General features: G+C 33.0%; 1 protein-coding gene across 1 annotated transcript; it reads left to right on the top strand.

The window, feature by feature from the left end:
* The first annotated feature begins 8,484 nt into the window (after window positions 1-8,484).
* LOC142548977 (uncharacterized) lies at window positions 8,485-12,272 on the top strand. Its single transcript, XM_075657668.1, is given in 5 exon segments — window positions 8,485-9,235; window positions 9,237-9,515; window positions 9,602-9,751; window positions 10,845-11,030; window positions 11,960-12,272. Coding segments are annotated over 5 exon segments (1,401 nt in total). The 5' UTR covers window positions 8,485-8,530; the 3' UTR covers window positions 12,041-12,272.
* Window positions 12,273-19,640: the final 7,368 nt, after the last annotated feature.

Genomic DNA, 19,640 nt, shown 5'->3' with positions numbered 1-19,640 from the left:
TGCATCAATGAAATGATGCTGTACTGCAACAAGATCTAGCAAATTGAACCGAATTGCATTGGATAACTGAATTCTCTGTATTTTATTAAGTATCTTATGTTAATCGATCAGTTTTCTTGTTTGTTTTGTATTTGATTGTATGTCATTGTTTGGATGATGGGTAGATTTTTTCTGTATTTATATGTTTTCTTTTGTGTAATATCATATCGTTCTGTTTTTTATTTGATAGTATCTCATTAGTTTCTTAATTTTAGATTGTATATCGAGACATATTTAATTATTTTTTTAATATTTAAAATTTTGGATATTTGAAGTTAATAACGGAAGTTACCACATTTGAACATCTTCAAACTTTGTCTGATTTTGAATAAATATTGAATTTTCCTAATTATGTACTGCATAAATATATATATAACTTATAATATTTATCACCTGTTTATCTTAGCTCATATATAAATATAATAAAATGCAAAAATTGAAAAACAAATGCAAAATTTGAACAACAAAACCACTCGATTACTTAAATAATACATAACTTATAAATTAATATATTATAATGTGTTGTGAAAAAGTAAAAATTTATAGTAAAAAGTAAAAATCTCAAACTCTCAAAATTATCAAACTGCACACTTTATAATATTTTTCTTTCAACTCAATTGTGATTTTCTTCACAAATGAGAGATCTATTTATAGAAAATCTTTACAAATAATCCAAAAATAAATTCATCATTACCTACATTATCACACACTAATTTTTAATATTTACAACTCTTATTTTCAACATTCAAATATTCAATACACACATTTTAAATATTATTTTTCAACACTCCCCCTTGTGATGATGATCATAATGATTGTCTTCATTACGTGTTTTTATACTGGCTCGTTAAAAACCTTACTAGGAAAAACTCATTGGGATAAAAACCATAGTAAGGGAAAAAGAGTGTAGTCACGTAAACTCCCCCTCATGTTGACACGAACAATTCTTCACAAATTTCGTAGATTGCGCATCCCAATATTATATATGTCTTTTCTGAATATTGTCGTATGAAGTGCATTTGTGAAGAGATTTGATGAGTTTTCACTTGATTGAATGTGAGGAACATCAATATATTTATTCTTCTCAAGCTCCTTGGTGAATGCGAAGAACTTAGGAGGAATATGTTTAGTTCTGTCGCTTTTTATGTATCTTTCTTTCATTTGAACAACACATGCAGCATTATCTTCATATAGTATCACAGGCTTCTCGTCAAATGATAATCCGCATGAGATTTGGATATGTTGGGTCATTGATTTTAACCACACACATTCACGACTTTCTTCATGTAGTGCAATAATCTCGGCATGATTTGATGAAGTTGTTACGAGCGTTTGTTTCTGTGAACGCCAAGAAATTGCAGTGCCTCCATGAGTAAATACATATCCAGTTTGGGAACGTGCCTTGTGTGGATCAGATAAGTATCCAGCATCGGCATAACCAATTATACTTGGATTAGCATCTTTTGAATACAAAAGTCCCAAGTCTGTCGTTCGTCGTAGATAACGGAATATATGTTTAATTCCGTTCCAATGTCTTTTTGTTGGATATGTGCTAAATCTTGCCAATAAATTTACTGCAAAAGATATATCGGGCCTTGTACAATTTGTAAGATACATAAGGGCACCGATATCACTTAGATATGGTACTTCTGGACCAAGAATATCTTCATCATCTTCACATGGACGGAATGGATCCTTTTCTATATTTAATGATCTAACAACCATTGGAGTACTTAAAGGATTTGATTTATCCATATTAAAACGTTTAAGGATCTTTTCTGTATAATTTGTCTGGTGAACAAATATTCCACATTCTTTTTGTTCAATTTGTAAACCCAAACAATACTTGGTTTTTCCAAGATCCTTCATTTCAAATTCTTCCTTCAAGTATGACACAACTTCTTGAATTTCCTTATTCGTTCCAATGATGTTTAAATCATCAACATATACATCAATAATTACGCATCCGGATGTTGTTTTCTTAATGAAAACACAAGGGCATATTGAATTATTTACATATCCCTTTTTCATCAAGTGATCACTTAGCCGATTATATCACATTCGGCCGGATTGCTTCAACCCATATAATGATCTTTGTAATTTCACAGAATAACATTCTCTGGGTTTTGAACTTTGTGCTTCAGACATCTTAAATCCTTCAGGGATTTTCACATATATTTTACTATCAAGTGATCCATATAAGTCAGCTGTAACAACATCCATAAGACGCATTTCTAATTTTCAGATACCGCCAAGCTAATCAAATACCGAAACGTAATTGCATCCATCACGGGAGAATACGTTTCTTCATAATCAATTCCAGGCCTTTGAGAAAAAACTTGTGCAACAAGTCGAGCTTTATATTTTACTATTTCATTTTCTCTTTTCGCTTTCGAATAAAAACCCATTTGTATCCAACAGGTTTTACACCTTCAGGTGTAAGGACTATAGGTCCAAAAACATTACGTTTATTTAGCGAATCCAATTCAACCTGGATGACTTCTTTCCATTTTATCCAATCCTGCCGATTTTTATATTCACCAAAAGATTTTGGTTCATGATCTTCATTATCATTTATGATGTCGATTGCCACATTATAAGAAAATATATCATCAATTTCTTCTATATCTTTTCGGTTTCATATTTTTCCAATATTAATGTAATTGATAGATATTTCATGATTCTCGTCAGTTTGTGTTTCTGACAGAACATTTTCATCATCATGTGTTTCTTCAGGAACATCATTCTCTATTTTGTGATTATCATGTGTTTCTTCAGGAACATCATTTTCTTTTTTGTGATCATCGTGTTTCTCTATGAATTTTCTTTTTCGAGGATTTTTATCCTTGGAACCGACTGGCCTTCCACGCTTCAGGCGTTTAATAACATCATGAGTATCTTCAATTTGTTTCTTCGGAATTTCAATTCGAGCAGGGGCATTTGCAGCATGTAAATATGATTTAGTTACCCCTTTTGTGTCTGCAAATGCATCTGCTATTTGATTTGCTATTCTTTGCAAGTGCGCAATTTGCTGTACATCTTTTTCACATTGTTTTGTTATTGGATCCAGATGTAACAATGATGATGCATACCATGTAATTTCCTTTTCGGTATGTTTATGTTCTCCCCCTAACATTGGGAAGATTTCCTCATTAAAATGACAATCAGCAAAACGTGCTGTGAACACGTCGCCTGTCTGAGGTTCAAGATATCGAATGATTGATGGACTATCATAACCGATATAAATTACAATCTTTCTTTGAGGTCCCATTTTCTTTCGTTGCAGTGGTGCAATAGGCACATACACCATACATCCAAAAATTCTCAGATGAGAAATGTCTGGTTCTTTACCAAATGCAAGCTGCAATGGGGAGTATTTATGATATGCACTTGGTCTGATGCGAATTAATGAAGCAGCATGTAAAATTGCATGTCCCCATATAGAAATAGGGAGCGTTGTTTTCATAATCATTGGTCTAGCAATCATTTGCAGACGTTTAATCAATGATTCAACCAATCCATTCTGTGTATATACATGAGCAACAGGATGCTCAACAATGATTCCCATAGACATACAATAATCATTGAAAGTCTGGGAAGTAAATTCACCAACATTATCAAGTCTAATTTTCTTGATTGTATAATCGGGAAATTGATTCTTCAATTTTATTATTTGAGCAAGTAATCTTGCAAATGCAACATTTCGAGTTGACAATAAACATACATGTGACCATCTGCTGGAGACATCAATCAATATCATAAAGTATTTGAATGGTCCACATGGTGGATGAATTGGTCCACAAATATCACCCTAAATACGTTCAAGAAACATTGGCGATTCAGTTTGGATTTTGACTGGTGATGGTCTTGTAATAAATTTTCCAAGAGAACATGCTTTACATTGAAACTTATTATTCTGAAAGATCTTCTGGTCTTTCAATGGATGACCATGTGTATTTTCCATAATTCTTCGCATCATTTTTGAACCAGGATGTCCTAATCGATCATGCTAATTGATCAGTATTGAAGAATTATCAACTACCATGTTTGATTCAATTGGACTTATATATGTATAATGCAATCTAGTAGGTAGCATTGGTAGTTTTTCAACTACATATTTATTTCCTGATTTGTATGTGATAAGACACATATATTTCTCATTCCCTTCATTCATTGTTTGAATATCATACCCATGAGAATATATAACATTAAAACTCAACAAATTTCTTTTTTATTGTGGTGAATACAAAGCATCATTGATCAAAAATTTTGTACCATTAGGTAACAAAAATTGTGCTTTACCACATCCTTTAATCAAGTCTACAGGACCTGATATTGTATTCACCATTGTTTTTGTTGGTTTTAGTTCCAAGAAATATCTTTTATCTCGGAGGATAGTGTGCGTTGTACCACTATCGGGTATGCAAACTTCAGCTTTGTTCATAGCATTTTTCATGTTTGAACTTCAAAAAAAATATGCAATGAAATAAAATTACTGACAATATATTTATAAAAATAAAATACAACACAATACATATGTAAAAAATATAGCACGCGATAAAACATTATCATACGGGTACATAAAATATTTTACATATTTATTCCAGCAGCAAATTGATCATTGTCTGAGAAATCAATCAGAAAATCTCCAGCATCAAAATGAGTTGAATCACTCAAAGGTTCACTCTGTTCAGTGAAGTTGGTCTCCTTTTCTTTCCCCTTTATTGATTTTTTATAAAGTTTACAAAGGTGCTCAGGGGCTCGACAAATACGGGACCAATGTCCTGGAGTATCACATCTGAAACAAGAACTTTCAAATCTTTTTGAGTGATTCTCATTAACACTCATATTTTCATGATGTCTTTTCCGTGGATGGTTTGTGACACTCTTTTGAGATGAGTTATGAAAGTAACTATCTCGATTATTTTCAAAACCACGGCCGCGTCCACGACCACGACCACTTTCACGTCCACGTCCACGACCACGACCTCGATTTCATCATCGACCAAAATCTTGTCTATAACTTAGATTTTGGTTTCCAAATTTAAATTCATTTTTGCTTACGACATTTACTTTAGGAAATGCCGTTGAACCAGTGGGTCGTGCCTGATGATTTCTCATTAACAGCTCATTATTCTTTTCCGTCACCAGGAGACAGGCGATAAGTTCAGAATATCTCGAAAATCCACGCACTCTATATTGTTGTTGTAGAGTTATATTCGATGCGTGAAAAGTAGAAAATGTTTTTTCAAGCATTTTCATTTCAGTAATCCCATGCCCACAAAATTTCAATTGCGAGATTATTCTATACATCGCCGAGTTGTAATCACTGACTCTTTTAAAATCTTGGAATCTCAACGTTTTTCATTCATTCCTGCCGGTCGAAAGTATAACTTCCCTTATATGTTCGAATATTTCTTTTAATCTCTTCCATAAAGCCATGGGATCTTTTTCAATTAGATATTCACATTTCAATCCATCGTCGAGATGTCGACGCAAAAATATCATGGCTTTTGCCTTTCTTGTGATGTCGATATGCCATTTTCTTTTATGGTCTCACTTAGACCCAATGACTCAAGATGCATTTCTACATCGAGAGTCAATGGCATATAATTTTTCCCCGTAATATCAAGAGCAATGAATTCGAGCTTTGTCAAGTTTGACATGGTGGTACTAAAAAAAATTACGATGCATTTTATTAGTTAACGAATATTGCAATACAAAGTAATGGATAAACAACAAGTACAAGCATTTGTAAAAATAAAAAAAACACACGAGGAGGATATTCTCCAATAAATACAAGACTCGTGAGTATGATAACCAAAATAATTAAAAATATCATTGAGAAAGTCATCTTCTTTTTTCTTCGAAAATTTGATGAAGAATAATTTTCAGAGAAGAAGTGAAAGTTGGAGTGATTGAATGTGTTTGTGAGATCATATTTATAGGACAAAAACTAGCCGTTTTGTTATCGTTTATGACCGTTGGTGTACAAAAAAAATATATACATTTGTATAATTTTATGGTAATAATATGATGTATATAATATTAGTCATGTTTAAATAATTATGTATATCATATCACATTATTATAATGCGGTGTCAAAGTTATTTTGTTTAAAAATTTTATAAGCTTTTATACTTGTCGTATCCCTTATCGGAAGTGTGGGATGTCGTCTTAACATCCTCCCAGGATTATAACAAGTTTTTGAAAAATTTATTTTTATTATTTCTGAATAACATTATATTTTATATTAAATATATACACAATAAATAACAGTAAAATAAATATTATTACTTTTGTTACCTTTTTCTTATGTTTGGAGCTTGGAAAAGTATGGAGGACTTTTAGAGTTTCGTGCTGATAACGTGTTGTGAAAAAGTAAAAATTTATGGTAAAAAGTAAAAATCTCAAACTCTCAAAATTATCAAACTACACACTTTATAATATTTTTCTCTCAACTCAATTGTGATTTTCTTCACAAATGAGAGATCTATTTATAGAAAATCTTTACAAATAATCCAAAAATAAATTCATCATTACCTACATCATCACACACTAATTTTCAATATTTACAACTCTTATTTTCAACATTCAAATATTCAACATTCAAATATTCAATACACACATTTTAAATATTATTTTTCAACATAATGCAAATAATTTACATTCATTTTCTACCCAAACGATGTCCTGTCCCACAACGATACAAATAATAATTTAATTATAAAAAACTAATAATTGCAATACTTATTTGTATTTAATAAGTTAATAATAAAATAATAAAATATTTTTATATACTTATTACATAAAATAATAATAATAATATTTATATCACTTGTGTAAAATAAATTAATAGCAATACTAATTTTTTTCCATACTATTTACATATAATAATAACAATAATAAGAACTCAATTTTAAAATAACCAAAGTAATTGAACGAATATAATAATGTGTATTTAACACGATTATACAAATATTTATTATAAAATAATTTCTTCATTATATATTTCAAATAAAATAATTATTATATATTAACATAATACATTCAAAATAACTAATCATTTCAACCATAAATTCAATATGTAAAGATAATGATACATATATTAAACAATAAATTAACTTAATTTATATTAATACGTACCTCAAATGAAAGTTTAAAACCGTAATTTGATCAAGAATATACTAAAATTTCACCGAAACTTTGCTCATTCTGATTTTTTGACGGGAGATTTTCTTAAATATACTTCACACAATTACTATAATTAATTTTAGTCTTCAATTAAATTAATTTTCCAAAATAGTCTTTTTATCATATCAAATTACATAGATATCCTCTATCATTTAAACTCTATTCACCATCAATTTTTTTATCTTAAACTCTTTATTTGATTTTCGCAATTTCTCGAATAATCTTATGAATTCCATGCATTTGGACATAGAGTGATGATAATTTGAGATAACTCTTTTGTCGAGTATCATTTTTATGCATTTTATTTTTTGAAGGTTTGTTGTGCATACTCATAAACTGTTAGCATGGAGTAAAGTAGAAACTTAATTGAGACCATCCGATTTTTTGTTTATATTTGTATAAACTCACATTGATGTAATTATTACATTTCATAACCATGGTGATTGGTGATTTTGTTTATATTTTTTAGATGAGCAACAATCGTAATTAAAATATTATAACATTGGTGGTTTCGTATGCACTAATTTAAACTAACAATTCATAATTTTATTAAAATATGTTTATTGATATAAGTAAGTAGTATTAAAAAATTAATATATTATAAATTAAATAAAACAGAACAAATGTTAAATCAGCTCTTAAAGAGAAATAATAGATAATTAAACAAATGAATCACGAAAATGGAACATGTGTGTTCATAGAAAAAGTGTATTTTGAGATTTTTTTTAATTAAATAAGACATAATAAAAAATGTGTAATAAAGAATGTCATTTTTGAAATTATGACTTTTAAATAAACTAGAATAATCAATTTCGCTTTTTTTTTTGACAAACAAAAATCTTCTCCTCGAAAAAATTTAAAATAAAATCATACTTATTGAAATATGTCTCTTGTAAAACGATCTCCCAGATTTTTATTAGTGAGACGAGTCAATCAACACATATTTACAATAAAGAGTAATAATTTTTAATAAGTGACTTAAAATGAATATTATTCTTATAAAATTGACATATGAGATCGTCTACCATATTTTTTGTGATTTTATATGGGGATGGCTTTAAAAAAAAATGCATCAAGTTATATTGAAGATTACTTTCAATAATTTTTTTGAATCATATAAATGAGGATTGAACCATAATATTTTATATTTTAGAAAATTTTATCAGTTAACCCAATAAATAAATATTTATTTATTTATATAATTAAAAAAACAATATTTGAATGGAATGAAAACACATAAAAAGAAAGAAAGAAAAGCAAACAGGTGAAGATTTTGGAATCAGTCCCAAAACTCAAGATGAGAAGCAGCATTAGGAAAATCCCCCACCCATTGATCGGCCGCGCCACCACCTCTGCCTCCATTCCCGCCGCCTTATCTACCTCTGGTGGAGGTAGGGGCCGTGGCGGACCCACCCCCTTCATTTTCAGTGTCGACAGCTCTGCCCAGACTGAATCTGACACTACCAAAGACGAATCGCCATCTTCATTTGGCCAAGGGCATGGCCATGGTAGAGGTAAACCTCTTCAGTCCCCTCCTATTCTACCGTCATTCCCTTCTGGTCCTGCTGCCATTGGCAGGGGCCGAGGCGGTGGATTTATTCCCACCAAAACCATTCCACCACAAGAATCTAAGCCACCCCAACAACGGCCGCCACCGAATCCCAATGCCAAAAAGCCCTATCTATTTGTTGAAGATGATGCACAGCGCGATTCAACTGATTTCGAATCTCCTGTGAGGCACGAGAAGATCCTGCCTTCCGAATTTATCAATATCTTAACCGGCGCAGGTCGTGGGAAGCCCACAAAACCTGAAACGGCTCATGCCTCGAAGCCCAAGACTGAAAATAGGCATGTCCGAACCCAGCAGCCCACAAAACCAAAGAGCTCAGCTGAGGAGCAATTGACTCAGGAGGAGAAAGTGAAAAAGGCCGTGGGAATTTTGTCAAAGGGAGATGGTGAGAGCGTCAGAGCTAGTGATGGCATTAGAGGTGGTAGAAGGTCAACTGGGTCCACGAGGAGGCAGAGGAAGACGAGGAGGACGAGGAGGATTTTTAGGGAGAGGTAGTGGCCGAGAGAGACGAGAAGATAAATACGAGGATTCCGACAACGATGAGCCTGAGGGGCTTTATCTGGGTGATCCTGCTGACGGAGAGAAGTTGGCCGAGAAGCTCGGGCCAGAGGTTATGAATCAATTAGCTGAAGGGTTTGAGGAAATGTCGAGTAGGGTGCTGCCTTCCCCCGCAGATGATGCTTATATAGATGCACTTCACACCAACTTACTGGTAATGCACTTTAGGTTTTGGATTGTAGGCTTGTCATGTAAAGATGAGATCATTTGATCCTTCACATGGAAATTGTTTTTGTGCAGATTGAATGTGAACCAGAGTACTTGATGGAAGAGTTTGGCACCAACCCGGATATTGATGAGAAGCCTCCCATCCCTCTGCGTGATGCACTTGAGAAGATGAAACCTTTCCTCATGGCATATGAAGGGATTCAAAGTCAAGAAGAGTGGGAGGTAAAAAAGATTCGCTCTCTTGCAATTGTTGTCTGAATCTATTTTGTTTTCTACCAATACTCAGATTTTACTGATGCAGTGGTCAGTGGCATTTGAGGCTTTAATTTTTTGGTTCTACACTTATATGAAAGTTGAATTTTAGGAAAATTTGAAGGGGTTTCGGATGCTTTTGATATGGGCGCCTTATACTTGCTTGCATTTGGTTTGAGAACATTCACTTTGGATGTTACTAATTCAATCTGGGAACTCGATAGATTTAGCCTGTTTTGAGAGTTTCTCAAAACCTTTGTACTTGCACTTTGATTTACCTCCTTTCTCAAAACTTTAGTTCTCTCACTCTGATTTATGTCCTTGCCCTCTTGATATTATATATCCATGGCATTTACATGAACTTGCTACAAGTTAAGAACAAATAATGCTACATTTCATTAAAGTTAAACCCTTTGACAGGAGAAATGTGGCCGGCACAATCCAAGAATGCACATTGCTTATAGTTTATCAGATCATACAACTTCTTATTCCCTTGAAATGCTTGTATCTAAACCGAGAACAGAACTTATATGAGTTCATTTTTTGCTTGCCTGTGTGTATAGAACTTCCAAACTTGTTTGTTCCTTGATTTGCTTCTTGAAATGCACATATTTGCCAAATTTTAGTGCTGAAAAAATATTCTGGCCGATGGGGTATACACTTAATTGATATGTAAAAAAAAGGAGGTAAAAATTCCAGCTCAAGGATATAATATTTAAAATATACCTTATTCAAATTTTGATGAATAATCCTTGAAAAAGCCAGATAAGGTACATTTTTGCATGCCTCTCATTTGGCAATTGGCATTGCTCTTGCTGCATGGAAAGTCTTATGATTTTATTCCTACTCGTACATTTTCAAATTTAGGTTCTGTAGAGAAAGTACTCTTGAATTAGTAGTTATCAGAGACCTGTGAACTGTCGTTTCATGTATTGAAGTTACTCAATTATGTGTTTTTTGTTGTATAAAAAAAAATCACGCATCTTGTTGTTCACTCTTCTGTTGAAGATTTTTTGTGTTCATTTCTTGAAATATTTAACTGACATTATTTAATATTTTGCAGGAAGTGATAGAGGAAACTATGAAGAATGTGCCCCTTATGAAAGAGATTGTAGACCACTATAGTGGACCTGAGAGAGTAACTGCCAAGCAACAGCAAGAAGAGCTAGAAAGAGTGGCCAAAACTCTCCCAGCAAGTGCACCTGCATCTGTAAAACGCTTTACTGAGCGTGCTGTTCTTTCATTGCAGGTCGCATTTCTTATTATCTTTTACTTTTTTGTTTGCACCTTTAGCTGCATAATTTCAGTGTCTTTTGTATGAGTTGCAGTCTTATATTTGTTCCGTTCTTGACGTTTACTTTTACCTCTTCTTGTAGGAAATATGTATTTAGGGCCGAATGTTACAAATTATTAGCGTTCTTTGAAAAGGAATGAGTGAAAAATAATAGTTGGTTAGCTGTCTTAAACGACTGACTTGGTTCCAGATGTTGAAGGAAAATACACATTTTTCCTTTTGTTATTGAGATTTGTTATCTTAAAGGGCCAGAAATAACACCTTTTTTTTAACCTCGCAATTGTTATGTCTAGAGTACACTGGATGATGTACATCCCATATGGCGTATGATACTTGTATAATTTACTAATTACTTGGGTTCCATGTCAAATTCATGTGAGAGACACATGCATGTTAAATTATGCTACAGCTTAAACTATATAAGGGGGTGTTTCATCCTGGGTAGCATAGCCTTGGTCCCTGCCAATCTATGTGTCGATAGCTGTTATCTTTGTAATCTGAACCTCTTTAAATCGGGAGAAGCTCAAGTTGGGGGACTTTCTTCTATGCAAGTTCTTATGTGCAATTGCTCGTTGGGAATTCCAGAGGGGACCTGCCTGCTATGGCTGTGCCAGTTTTGATTTACATTGCCTTATCCACACGTATTTGTGGTTTTATTTGGTTTTGCATCACTTTTTCAGATTCAAAGTTTTTGTTTCTTTCATTCTAACGTTTTACATACAAGTTACGGCAGCTGTTACTTGATCTTTTTTTCTGGTATTAGTATTTTTGTCGAGCGCCAAAACCTACTGAAAAAAAATTGTCAACACTCTTAACGATCATCCTGCATGTGAATTGCCTTCATTATCATGTTTTTCCCGATTTGACCTATCGTCATGGTGCAGAGCAATCCAGGCTGGGGGTTTGACAAGAAATGTCAGTTCATGGATAAGCTAGTAATGGAAGTTACGCGACAATATAAGTAAGCTGGGCATAGCTGCTTACTTGTTAGCAGTCTTAACCATGAAAGAACCACCCCAGATGAGTTGATACACATCGGTACGAGTCATTGATATCGATCTTTAAGAAATAAATATATTTTTTGTAATTTGTCTATGGCTTGAGGGATGGCATAGCTCTTCTTGTTCATCAACATATGTCATTGCCATTTTCCAATGGCTTTTGGATTTTGATAAACCATTCCCAATCTCTTTTTCATTTTGTGCTAGTAATTTTGTCCACGCATCGCATCTGTATACAAATCTTACAAAACATCAAATTTTAAGATATTTAGTGAATAAAATATCAAAATTTTTAACTTTATGGCTAACTTAATTTTTTGATTCATTCAACTTTTTGAAATTATTTTATGGTGTATAATATAATATTGTTAAATGTATTAGGTAAGCTAGCTAATAATAATGGGGTTTTATTTTCAAGTCAATTCCACCAAAAAGTTTTTATGGTCCAATTTATATAATAATAGGGCTTTTGTAACGCTCAAAAGTTAGATCCATTCCACCGAAAATATTACGCAAGTAATACAGAATTATTTGGATTCCTCCGACAGGCCTATACAACAACATTTAAGACCACAAGACGAGAATGAGTTAATGTAAAAAAAAAAAATAACAACTATACGTTCGATGTTGGGTGACTCATCTCTCTGGTAACAAAACAATAAATGAAATAGTAAATAAACATCATGTATTTAGTACCCCCTAACGTGTCTCTTGTCCAACGAAAATTGTTTGAACATTTTATGTTCGCAATCTTGATTTTGATGTTAATAAAACTTGTTTATTTGTTTCTAATGAATTTACCTAAGTGCGCATAAACTGAAATTGATCAAGCATCGTACTGATCAGTTACAAAGCTTAAACTGAAGCTATCGAGACGCAAACTAAAAGTGCCAACTGATTGATTGAACTGAATTAGTACAACTGAAGTATCGAGAGCAGTTCAACTGATTGTCCAGTTAATAGGTGGTTCAGTAAAAGACCTTCAGAAGCCCGGCTAGCTGATGAAGTGTTTAACTGATGAAGAGCCCAATTGACCAGTTCAACTGAATCAGTGAAATCAGTTCAGCTGACGAGTCAAATGATTTCACCTCACTAGTTCAAAACAAGTTCAACTGATCAGTTCAGAACATCAGTTAGGAGCGAACTAGTTTGCAGATACGACAAGTTTAATCCAGCTGTGCACAAAGGTACAAAAGCCAATGTACGATCAAGGTACAATAAGAGACGTTGCAGCAGTGTTTAAAGCCAAATGTTCCAGTTAGCTATTTGAGGGAACAAATTCAAACTGCAACGGATTCATTCACTGAGTCTCACTGTTCGTTCAGCCAAACGCCTATAAATAGAAGTCGAAGCTCAGTGAAGACGATGATGAGACGAGTGAAAAGATAAAATATAGAGAGGGCACACATAATGCTTATCAGTTTTGAAGAAGCAATCAGCCCAGAGGGAACTCTTCAAAGTTATATCAGCTTAGTATAGAAGCATATTTCCCTCAGTGTGTGAGAACACCTTCATGTTGTTTTCAGATATCAGTTCTCACACACACACAAAACACCACTCAAATTCTGTCTTGCACAAAGACGTAAAACATGTGTATGTAGTCTTTGACACACAGACGTTAAACAAGTGTTGGTTGGAAGGTGTTCCCTTCAGTCTAGACTAGAGTTCAGTTAGACAGTGAGTAAGTCCTAAGCTGGGTTGGTTATTACACTTGTTGTAATTAATCAAAGTCTTCTAGTGAATCCTACCTGAGGTGGTAGAAGGGGTGACGTAGGAGCAATTGAAGTCTCCGAACATACATAAACTTATATTGTGTATTTAATTGTTTAACTACTATTTTCAAACGGATTTTATCAGTTAGAGTCCGTCAGTTCAGTTTTCACCATAACTGAGCTGATATATGTCACAACTGATTCTATTTATTTTCAGTTATTCAGTTACACATGATATAAAATATATCAATGTTTCTTAACGAGGATTACTTCGAGTGTTTTCCGTTTGATTTAATATCAAACTCGATTTAATTCATCGGTGTAAACATTTTTAGAACACGAGCTATTGCAGCTCATTGAGAAATTCGTGTCTTTGAAGCATCATTTGTATTGGGTGCTCAAACAAACCGATCCATCAAAGATATTAGTTTAGAAGGGATGAATAAACTTGTGATGTCTTGGGACAAATAAGGTTTGGAGTGATCACCGGTGCCAAGAGGCTGCATGGACAATGAACAGATCATGACAGGCTTCTAGGTAAAGGGAACATAAATGAACTGATCTCACATCAAAATGAGAGTGATTTCAAGACTGTGCTGGTATGAAACTGTATGATTGAGGAGATCTTAAAAGATTGATGTATACTGCTCATATCAACAAGGTGCATATTTTTTACGGTGTTCATCATATAAAAACTACAAAGTTAAGCGCGTTTAACTTGGAGCAATTATGTGATGAGTGACTCCTTGAGGAGTTTCTTAGGATGCGTCTTAGTTAGGACATAAGCTCGTTGGAAAGATCTATGTTGGTACGGTAGAAACAATTATCAAATCTAGGGCGTTACAAAATTATTGTCCAAATATGAAAAATAATGTAAAATTTAATCTGTGTTAACAACTCAAGTTAATATTTCAATCAAATTGAGTAAAATGAGCTACTAAAATACTAAGTGTGGAAGCAGCTCAAAGTACTAATTGAATAAGATATAAGTAATTGTTGCAGATCGATTACGTAAACGTAATCAATAACAGATAAGACATGTAAATTGACTGATAATAAAAAGAGGACAATAATTTGTTTATGGAAGTTCGACGGTAAGACGAGCTTGTAGCGAGTTTATCTATTATGCTATTACTTGGTAGGTTAAGTTAGTGCATGATAGAAAATGAGATATAATGAGGACCCTATAGGAATTATGGATAGGATGAAAAGGGTGATGAGGAAGCGATTTGTTCCTAATCACTACGATAGAAGAGTAGGCAGGATAGACGAACGTGGCTTGTATAAGGCTTCTTTCACATTCACCTGGCGGTCAAGCTTGGTGATGGAATCGAAACGTGAAACTTCCAAATATTAATATCAAGATACATTTAAAAATTCAATTTCTCGTACTTGTGATATTATATGTTGTTGATGTTTAGAGATAGGACATGACATTATACAATGTTCGCGTAAGAAGGTGGCAGTAGTAGATTCGATAATTGATATTGAATCTCAAATCGGAGTTGATGTTGTAGTGGAACCTGAATATGAGGTCGTGGTTGAGAAAGTTGTTGATGATAGTATTCCAGAAGTTGATGAGTCGGATGATGTTGAACGATATAAAGTGGAGACTGAATCATTAGCTGTAGAAAAAATGTCTAATTTGTCTACTATGGAAGAGAAGAGTAAATAAAGTGAAACTTTAGTTCATACTTGTATTGAGGAAAAATGTATGTCTCTTGTTCAATCGAATCCAAAAGAAGAAGTTCCTGAGGTTTAACTGATAGTTCATGAAGTGAGTGAAAAATATTTTGAAGTGGCCGAAAGAAAGGGTAAACAAAAGAGTGAGATTACCTAAGAAAGAAAATAAGATGAAAAAGATGAGATGAAAGAAAAAAAGAGGCCAAAGAAAAATAAGAGAAAAATAAATTGATGGTCTAAAAGAATGAAGAATGAGATAAACTTGATTTTATATAAAATCCTTAAAGTACCTTTGTACAAAGAGATCTACTCACATTATGATGACATAGCCGGTTCAATCCCGAGCATTGTTATTTCTTCTTTGCAGGACTTTGGAAGTGTCATGACGAGGAGACAAACGAGTCGTGTTGATGGAAGAATCCAATGGGTTGAGCCACGTGAATTCAAAAGAAATCAAGGTGAGGTAAGTGTACTTGCTCATACAACGACTCAAATAAGGATGTCAATTCGGGTTGGTCAGGTGGTTCGACTCGGGTTCGTGCATAGTATTTTTTAAAAATTGTACAACTCGAACCAGATCCAACCCAAAAAATCCCAACCCGAACACGAACCTGACTAATCCGATCAACCCGATTTTTTTAACTTTTTTAAAAATTAAATAAAATTCAAATAAAAAATAATAATATTTTATTTTAAACAAAAATAACACAATCTCTCTTATATATATGATATAAATTTAAATGTCTAATTGTAGAAAAATAAAATATATTTACTAAATTAAATAAACAATTGTTTTAAAAATAAAAATGTACAAAATAAATATTAAATTATGAAAATTTATGATATAAATATACAATAAATATTTTTTCAGAAATACAATATATAAAAATGTAGACAATATTTATTAATTATATTTTTTAAAAAAAACTAAAATTTGCGGGGCAACCTAGGTTGACCCGAACCCGACCCAACCCGATCATTTTTTTCGGGTCAGCTATCGGTCCAAACCCGAAAATTTCAAACACAAACCTGATTTTTCGGGTTGAACTGTGTCGGGTTGGTGGGTCGGATCTGATTTTGACACACATAGATTAAAAGGTATATCTTTCTTCTTTACATTAATTCTATATTATTTTGTTTTCAAGAATTTGAAGAAAAAGTTTCAAATGTGGTTGTCAAGGGACCAAATTTACACTTGACTTTTGTCTCTAATTTCTATGGATTTGATGGTAGTGAAAAATTGCATGTACATATTGTGATTTATGATTTCTTATAAGTTGCCAAAATGATGAAACTTAGTCGTAACAATGACATGTATGCATTGGAGTTAAATTCTTGTGATAGGTTAAAGGATTGCGTGGTAAAACATGTAGCATGTTCTATTTGCATATTATTATATATTAGGTGATATTGGTGAAATGTGCATGGATGAATATGATAATTTCTATGTTCATGATGAATATCTTTTTAAAGAGAATAAATTTTTCAACTTATATTCATTGCATGAATTGAGTGATAGTGAGGCATAATGCTATGATTTTATCATTGATATAATGTATGATTTTCTCTGTTGGTTACATATGAAGCGAAATGTTGGGTGGCATGCTAAAACATGCATCACATTTAGGTAAATGATGTTTATTCTAGGTTCTTATATCGTGCATGAACTGCATCTTATTCCTAGTGAGCAAATGTCGTATATTTGTATGAAAATTTTTGTGTTGTTAACTAGGTCTAAGAAGTTGAGGAATTTGGTTTTCATGATGCCTAATGAGATTTTTTTAATTTCATTTAGTGTCGTTTGTTATTTGGTGTATGGTGAAGTTGATAATTACATGGTGAAGGCAACCATAGAGTTAGGATTCCAATCAGTGATGGAGCACATGGACGACAGTGCCTACATACTAGAGTTGAAAAGTAAGCATGTTGATAATATAAATCTTTTTATTACTTACTTGCTTCGTTTTTGTGCAGGCAACGAATATTTGAGGACAAATCTTTTTGAAGAAGGGAGTATGATACAAATCTGACCGAGCATGACGTGCTAATTCTTGCGAGGAGATTCAGACATGTGTATTGTCTCGATCCTACAAGCTTGATGGTGATTAAAGATAAAGAATTAAGCTCATTTGAACGATTGAAGGAGCTCAACGAAACATTCCATGAAGAGGTATCAAGCAATAAAGCATTTGAGTGCGAAATGACCCCGTAAAGCAGCCAGGACGCGCCTTAGCTGCCAGAAACACGGGCCCCAGCGGGGAAAAAGCCCCGCCCTAGCGTGCAAGGCGTGTTCCAGAGTGAAAAAGAGCCACCCCAGCGCGCCTCTGTGTGAGGGCAGCATGCCTTAGCAGCCAAAATTCCCCGCCCAAGTGCGTCGCAGTGCAGATTTGAAGATAGAAATCCTAACCTACAAGTTTTGTTGTATTTTTTCATATAAACACATTTTAAAAATATTATAAAACAATTATTGAAGATTGAATATATTTCTTTGAATTTTCTCTCAAGATTTTCAAAACTTTGTTTTGTACCACTAAAAATCAAGCTTATCAAAGATTTAATCTTTGTGGTGTTTGTCGATTGTTCTTCACTCGGATTATAAAAAACGAATTCTTGGAAGATTCGTTTGAGATCAGTTGTTTATCTTCGTGATTATTTGTTCTAAGTTTTTCATAGCTTAGAGGTTAATATCACAAACTTTTACTTGTTTCAAAAAAGATCGAGACAACACAACGTTATTTATTTAATCAAATCGAGAGCGTGACTCAGTTTTTGAGCGCGTTTGCTTTTCGTGTTTGAAAAATACCATCACTTTAGGTTTGAGGATCTCAACTGTAGTTAACAATCAAGATCGTCTCAATCTTTTAAAATCGATATAAAACTCGAATATAAAGGTGCAAAAATAGTCCAACTGAACTTAGTGAAATCAAATACTTGTCAAAATCAGCAAAACATAATCAGTAGACGATTGTAGTAAATGAAGTCTTGAAAAGAAATAACATGGTGAATTTTTTATGAAAGTTTGAAGGACAAAACACTTCTATGTCTCTCATTCTTCTGTTTGCAAAAAGATTTCACTAAATAATTTTGATAATTACAAGATTTGAAATTACACACTTTAGCAAGACTTACCAATTGCATTGCTGAAAACTACTAGTAGAATTTGCACAGAAAAACTCTTTATGTCAGATAAAAGTACTCACATTTTAAAAAATGAATATTTGATACACTTGTGAGTGAAATTCAGCACAAAAGATCCTTCAAGAGATCAAACAATACGTTGAAGTGTGTGTTGGGGGGCAATAATTGCTAGCTAGAAGAGCAATCAAATATGGTGTTTGGGCTGTTGTACGGTTTAAAAGATTTAAGTTGTACCATTACCACTGGCTATATCTTTTGGTAAAGAGGCAAACACTTGGTCCTACAATTGGTATCAGAGCCAATGTCACGAGTTCGATTCTCAGTTATTCAAAGAGTGGAACTATTGGGAAGAAAATTGTTAGTGTGAAATAATTTTCCCTACTAGGAGAGCAATCGAACGTTGCATTTGGGATACTGTCCGATTTAAAATATTTGAATTGCACCATTACCACAAGTTATAACTTTTGATAAAGCAGCAAACGGTCAGTCTTACAGTGTGCTTGATGGTATTTCAACAGAGATTGATTTTCTTCTTAGATCTCAGATATATAAAAATATTACCAGTTCGTAGAGTATAATCTAAATCTTGAATTGACCTTTTATAGAGAAAATGCAACGTTCAGATTTGAAAAACTATAAATCAATTGTACCAAGTCCATAACATAAATAATAGTCGATGTCATATGTCATTTTTATTTTTCCCAAAATGGCAAGTATCGATAAATACTTGGAATACTAACATAAAACGATCATAATAAGTTTGTATTTATGCTCAAAACATTCTATGAATCATATGATTTGATGATGATTGAGTTTTTCAGATATGGAAATGTTGGAAATTTATAGAGTCTTCGGAACGATTTCAGCTATAAAAATTATTTTGATCAAATCAGAGAAACACAGCAGAAGCGATTACATAATTTCATAAATTATAATCGAACATATGAATATAAATTAATGATGAATTTAAATAAAATTATTTTCTAGAAAAACTAACCTCTTGTAGTTTTTTTTCTTTTTGTGAATCCGAG

The sequence above is a fragment of the Primulina tabacum genome, chromosome 6 (assembly GCF_025594145.1).
Source record: "Primulina tabacum isolate GXHZ01 chromosome 6, ASM2559414v2, whole genome shotgun sequence".
NCBI lineage: Eukaryota > Viridiplantae > Streptophyta > Magnoliopsida > Lamiales > Gesneriaceae > Primulina > Primulina tabacum.
The sequence above is the reverse complement of the archived record's forward strand: the minus strand, read 5'-3'. Positions and strand labels throughout refer to the sequence as shown.